This window comes from Myodes glareolus, chromosome X (assembly GCF_982192425.1).
Source record: "Myodes glareolus chromosome X, mMyoGla1.1, whole genome shotgun sequence".
Lineage (NCBI taxonomy): Eukaryota > Metazoa > Chordata > Mammalia > Rodentia > Cricetidae > Myodes > Myodes glareolus.
The window spans coordinates 141,679,335-141,686,181 of NC_142053.1; the positions used below are offsets into that span (position 1 = coordinate 141,679,335).

Genomic DNA, 6,847 nt, shown 5'->3' on the forward strand with positions numbered 1-6,847 from the left:
AATTGTCTTTCTCTAGCTGCTAAAATATTTTTTTACCCTGTTCCTAAAATATACTTACACAAAAAATAGCATATTTTATCTTAGACAATTTTGTTATCTTTTTTTGTTATTTACTCTTTACTCTTTAATTCTTAGTAAAATGAAATCTTAATTGCTATCAGGTAATGAGAATGTTGATGCTATGACTTCTAGATTCATTATCCTTGAATCTCTTGATTTGCAGTTAAATCACATCTTTTTTTAAAAAAAAAACCTGTTCATTCCTTGTCTCTCTAAATTCTCTTTCTACTGCTGAAGACAGAATTTTAATGTTAAAAAACAATAAAAGGAAAAAGTGTAGTTATACATTTTCAGAAAACTAAGGTTTCTAAGATTATTATAACAGAAAATAAAAATTATGGAGTAATTGCAGAAGGCTATTCCTGGCATCCCCTAACTGTAGCTAGATTACCAAAGTACTTAATAATATTGAAAATGAAGGCGCATTTATGAGTAAAGACTGAAACAATAATCTGCAGATCCAAGGCTCTGTTTTTCAGGGCGCGTGGTACAGGGGAGATTAGAGGGAGTGAGAATAGGGCATGGAAATACCCCCCAAAAGAAGAAATACTAAAGTGTAAGATGGAGACACTTGAGGCTTCCTGCTTTTCAAACCCCTAATTCAACTAGTCTAGTGACTTGTCTTTCTTTCATACAAATTTAGTTGTACTGAGGCCCCAAGTTTCATCTGTTTGCAATACAAAGATAATTGTATTTGTGATACTAAGACAGTTGGCATAAGGCAAGGGAATTACCAGATATATTTCCCCGCCTGATTATTTTTTATTCTTTTTTTATATTATTTTTGATTGCCTTTATTAGGAGCATAGTTGAATTTACAAATCTTCCTTATATATCTGCAGTTTGGGTATTTTTTTTTCTTAAAGAAGGAAAATGCTATTTTGAAGCTTTGCGTAAAAAAAAAAAAAACCCTCGAGTAAGAGCTGTGCCTTAGTCTTTAGTGAGTGAACTATGGGACATAGAAGAGGGAAGACAGTAGCAGGAGGTAATAATTTTTAGCTGATACTTTGGTACCCTAATATAAACACATATGCGTGCCTACTTTGACAACTGCTTTTAGGTTTGACATTTAGCCACAGTCTAAATCGTAAGTTTTTAAATAAGTTGTTAAGCATTAAAACATTCAAGAAACCAAAAACAGTGAATTTCTTGGAATATGATCCTTAAAGAAAGCCTGCAACCCTAAAGTTAACAGTATTATGTGTTTTGTAAGTTTATAGCTAAATAAATAACCTTTTCTAGTCATATCCCCCAGTAATTAATATTTATGAGTCCTGGAAATACCAATACTTTACCTGTTAACTTATGATGAAAGTAAGATGAAGGTAAATATACTATTAATTATATCTTGAATTTTAATTTTTTTGACAGTCAAGTATTTATTGAACACCTACTGTATATGGCAGCAAGACAGTGAGTAGAAAAAAACTTGCTTTCAGGATGATACTTAAAGGTTGATGAACCTTTTCTCTATGGTACTTTCAAATTGCTTTAGAAATTAGCTTGGTTCAACCTCTGTGTTCAAAGGGAAAATCTGATTGTTAAGATTTACAGGAGAGTAAGAATATAACAGTTTCAAGTAGTGATAGCAAACTTGAAAAAATAGTAAAAATTGTGAGAACTAGAAGAGGTACAAATTACAAGAAAAGTTCCATTGTGTTACTGTAACTGGATTCTACTGTTACCTTAAGTTAAAATGAAGAAATTCATTTCTGTTTTTCTTCTACCATAGTTAAACCAATTTTGTACCTTGTAGTTAATGAATTTATAAATTATTCTCTATTCATGGACTCTTAAATTATGCAAACGCTACACAGATGATTGTGTTAATGAGTATTTAGGTGGTATGAATAGAGATGATGTGTCATCCTGCCTGCCTAGAATCATAGCTGTTCATATCTGGAGTTCAGGCCCCTTACTTTATGGATGTAATGCTTGGAGAGGTTAATTAGTTCGCCCAGCTAAGTACCAAAGTTAAGAACTTATTTTAAGAAAGACTCAGTTTTTATATATTAAGGCCTTTATGTTGTGATGTTTGAATACCAATTAATCTCAACTATAAGTGGCAGAATATTGTCATCCTTAGAGCTGCTATACATTTGCCCTATTTTTTTTCATCTGATATCTGAAAAATTAACATGCAATGGGCATGGAAGGCAGAGATCAGTTGCCTTAAACTTGAGGCCGCTCAAATGCATAGGCTATCTTCAGCTATCAGATAGATCTCAAAAATATCTGGCAAGGGGAAGCAGAGGATGGACAACAAAAGAAAAATAGGCATTAGGACCAAGGCTCTTCGCATTATTTCTAATTGGTATATCTCTTAGGTGAAAAATACACAATGTTTAGCTACTAGTAATGAGTTATTTTCCATTATGTTAGGTATTGTCTTCTGAGAACTCTGAAGCAATGTCAGACATTGAGGGAAGCTCTAATTGCTGCAGGAAAAGAGATCATATGGCATGGACGGACAAAAGAAGAACCAGCTCATTATTGTAGCATTTGTGAGGTAAGTTATAGTTCTTGCCCACAATTGTTTATGAAAGTTACTTTAGTTTTTAATCAAGTAATACATTTTACTGTGATTAGCATTGTGTTCAATTTTTATATTTTCTTATCAAATATTAATGTTTAATGGTGTAATATCATGTATTAGTATTAGTTAACTTTAAAAGTACCTACTGTAGAGTCATTTGGAAAGTTACGAGATTTTAGATTGGGAGCTTAGTAGAACAATGCAGAGAGAGAAATAATTGATGTAGTTTTCTTTTTCCGGTATTGGCAATAAGAGCTCACAGAAACAAACAAGAAATCCATAGTTTTTAGTCCTCTTTTGAAGAATGAATATGATTTCAACAGGCTCTACAAACTCTAGTGAAAATACGGATTGGCTGTAATGGGTACCGTGAGTGGGGAAATAGAATGGCTTTAGAAAAGGGTAGGTAGACTACTGTGGTTGCAATACTGACAATACAGATTCTTCTCATAAATCTAGGTGACATGCAGTTTTCAGTGCATTTTTGAATGCTGTCAGATAATGTGATATTATTCCAGAGTCAATGAATCCACCAGAAACTTTTGAGAATCAACAAAGTTAGATGTCTGTTTCAGAGAAAGAAATGGTTGGAGAGGACAGAGAAAATGGAACACATTGCAGTAATCTTGTAAGAGAAGATCCCTTTGCCACATATACTATACTAGACTAGAATGGCAACGGGTTGTTAAAATAGAACAAAACATTAAAATAAACAGTGGTTCTCAACTTTCCTAATGCTTCAATAAGTTCCTTATATTGTCGTGACCCCCCCAATCATAAAGTTATTTTTTTGCTAATTCATAATTTTGCTACTGTTATGAATTGTAAGTATTTTTGGAGCTAGAAGCTTGCCAAAGGGGTTATGTCCCATAGATTGAGAACTGATCAAGAAGATGAAATCCACAAGGTAGCTTATTAAAAGGTAGAAATGAGGGACAAGTTAAAGAATGCATACAAATTCTTCAGCTCCACTCCTTAGGTTCATGTTGTTGTCCGTTAATGATAGTGGGAAATATGACAAACTAGGGATTTTGAGTTAGCTCATTCTCATTAATAGTTTTCTGTTCTTGAAGAAATTTAAGGATAAGTCACAAATGGCGATACTGATGATCTATTCTAAACCTTGAAAATTGGTGATTTTGGTGTTGGCTTTAATTTTAAATGATTAAATTCATTAGATATTTTAATGGTATATAACCTGATCAAAGTTAATGAGGAAATAGATGTGTTTTATACCTCATGAAAATGAACACATGAACTTCTCAATATGTGAGAATGATTCCTACACCACAGTGTTACTCTAAGACAGATTATATATTATTTCTGATGTGTTTCTAAAACTTATGAGTACTAGTTTTACCATAAGGTTTTTAACACAATATTTACTTACTGTTACTTGCCAGTTTCATCATCTGTAAAATAATCAGATTATAATCCTTCATACTACAGGTGTGTTTTGAGGATTGAGTAAGTACTAGGCACTGTGACATGCTCTGGCAATGCAAATATGAATACAGTCTTTGTATTTAAAGAGTTCAGTCTATGGAAAAAGGCACACATTCATATGTGGTCCCCTGTGATGAATTTTGTCATGGAGACGTAGAAGGAAAATAGTGATCAAACTGGCCTTTATTAAATTTTTAAATTAAGTTTTAACAGATTTTATACATTCCTTTCAGTCCCTCCCCCAAATACGACTGCTGTTATGTCTTGGGATTTGGTACAGTGTAAACATTTTCAGTCTCCTCTTAACCCGCTCCTCCATGTTTTAGACTGTCTATAGTTCTGTTAAAGTAGAAGTCCATGATTACATAGAAACATACTATAAACATCACCATCTCTGTTGACCGCAGTTTTTATTTGTGTAAAACAGGTGGAGGTTTTTGATCTGCTTTTTGTCACTAATGAGAGTAATTCTCGAAAGACTTACATAGTGCATTGCCAAGATTGTGCACGAAAAACAAGTGGAAATCTGGAAAATTTTGTGGTGCTAGAACAGTACAAAATGGAGGACCTGATGCAAGTCTATGACCAATTTACATTAGTAAGTGAAATCAACATGTGAATACATTAGCTGGGTTGGGAGGCAGTAGTGTATGTTCTGCCATCTGATAAATGGGAGGTAATGAATGAAATATGTAGATTTTCCTTTGGTTCAAGATAATGCATGAGGGTATATATATATATTGGTCCCACCACCATCTCTTCTAAGTATTCCTGTAAAATTGATGTGTATCATATCATTTCTTCTTGGTTGATAGAATGCTTGCTTACATAGTTAGTGCCCACAAAAAGAATCAGAGCGTATGCTTTGAAATATACTTCTCCTTTTTGGGCTGATTGAAATTGTTTGGAATTGTGTTCTAGCAGATGCTTTAATTCTGTGGGAGTATTTGAATAGCGCTTGCTTCCTGGCGTGTGGTATAACCTTATGAAATTCAACTATATTCACAAAAAAATCACAAAGTTTTTCATTGCAAGCTTATGGGAAGCATTTCACTCAAAGCAGATCTGACTAGACTTATAGATGTAATTTATGAATTTTTCTTTTCTTCCAATACTTTCCACATATGTAATCAAAAACTAACTGGTGAAGTTCCTGATATTTTCATTTGGATGGTCTTCAAGATTGCTTCAGGAAAAAAATAAAATCATTTGAAATTTACCGGGAAAAAAAAAATGTATTACCTATGTAAGATAGATCCCAGAAGGCTGTCACTAGTAAAATTGTAGTTAATTTGTTTAAATTGTTTTGTGAAGCCCTGTCAAAGAAAGCAATATGTAAAAAGTGGTAAACTAATTTTCTAAAAGCTTTTGGAGTCACAGTGAAATAAGGATGGTCTTAGATTCTTAGAAAAAGTGTCCCGGTGGGAAAGATCACAAGGGATGTTGTTCTGTTACACTATGTAGCAAGGCTGTCGAACAGAAAATAACGTCTTTTAATCTCATAAACCAACTGTATATTTGTAGCTGTAAACAAAGAAGCACAACTAATGATGAGTATACCAAAATAATCTACCTTGCTTTTATTTCCAGGCTCCTCCATTACCATCCGCCTCATCTTGATATTGTTCCATGGACATTAAACATAAGACCTTTTCTGCTATTCAGGAAGTAACCCAGTTCTGCACCATTAGTTTTTTTTAGCTATCTCGTAAGGCTGCTGGCTGAAAACTGTGTCTATGCAACCTTCCAAGTGTGGAGTGTCAACCAACTGGACAGGGGAGAGTACTGCGCCTACGCCGGGACTCTCAAAAAAAAAAAAAAAACTGAACAGCTGAACTTCAGAAAGAAATAAATAGTAATTCCCATGTTTTGTATATATCTGACAAAACTGGCAACATCATACAGACTACTGACTTGAAGACAACCTCTTTTATATTTCTCTATTTCTGGGCTGATGAGTTTGTTTTCACTTATCTTTTCCCTTTCAGAATTTTCCTCGGGGGGGGGGGGGGGGGGAATACTACTAGCCTAGCTGGTCATTTCTTTGTAAGGTAGTTAGCAGTTTTAAGTCTTTCTTTGATCCACTTTTTTTTTCTTTTTAATGTGGAAAGTTAAGTAAGAAACTTTTTTTACTACTTTTATGTTTCTCTGTCTTGTTTTGAAACCATGATGGTTATACTTTTGGTTCCTAAATAAAACATTAAAAAAAAATTAACAGCCAAGTCACAAAGATAATGGATTGCACATAGACTAAGAAATAAACTTCAGTTTTGTGATTTTTGTTTCTAATCTTGATGTAAATTTACACTATTTATAAATACATATTTATTGCTTGAAAATATTTGTGAATGGAATGCTGTTATTTTTTCCAGATTTACCTGCCATTGAAATTTTAAGGAGTTCTGTAATTTCAAGCACTACTCCAATTACATTTTCTATGTGTAAATAAAACTGCTTAGCATTGTACAGAAACTTTTATTAAAATTGTTTAATGTTTAAGGAGTTTTCTATTGTTTGAGTTTTAAAAAGAATTTATGTACAGTGCCCAATTTTTGTTCACTTTTCAAATCTGATTATATATATTTTATATATACTTTTGTCTGTATATATAATATATATAGAAATCTAGATATATATGTATAAAGATTTAGAACTTAAATTTTTCTTGTTTTAAGTTTCACATCTATGGTAGATTTTTGAGGTGTCTACTGTAAAGTTGCTTACAAAAAGTATGATTATTTTTACAGAAATATATATGGTATGTATCTTCAAGACCTAAAATGTCAGACTGGTTTATTGCTAAAT

General features: G+C 32.8%; 1 protein-coding gene across 28 annotated transcripts in view; it reads left to right on the forward strand.

The window, feature by feature from the left end:
* Window positions 1-6,541, forward strand: part of Kdm6a (lysine demethylase 6A) — a 140,613-nt gene extending 134,072 nt beyond the window's left edge. For 14 of the 28 annotated variants that reach the window (XM_087902971.1, XM_087902973.1, XM_087902977.1 and 11 more), the window contains 4 exons: window positions 1,432-1,473; window positions 2,443-2,569; window positions 4,470-4,640; window positions 5,633-6,541. In XM_087902971.1, coding sequence (XP_087759097.1) covers window positions 1,432-1,473; window positions 2,443-2,569; window positions 4,470-4,640; window positions 5,633-5,662 — 370 coding nt within the window. In that variant the 3' untranslated portion in view covers window positions 5,663-6,541. Of the gene's footprint in view, window positions 1-1,431; window positions 1,474-2,442; window positions 2,570-4,469; window positions 4,658-5,632 lie in introns of all 28 variants that reach the window. The other 14 variants (XM_087902972.1, XM_087902979.1, XM_087902978.1 and 11 more) reach the window with 2 other exon arrangements.
* Window positions 6,542-6,847: the final 306 nt, after the last annotated feature.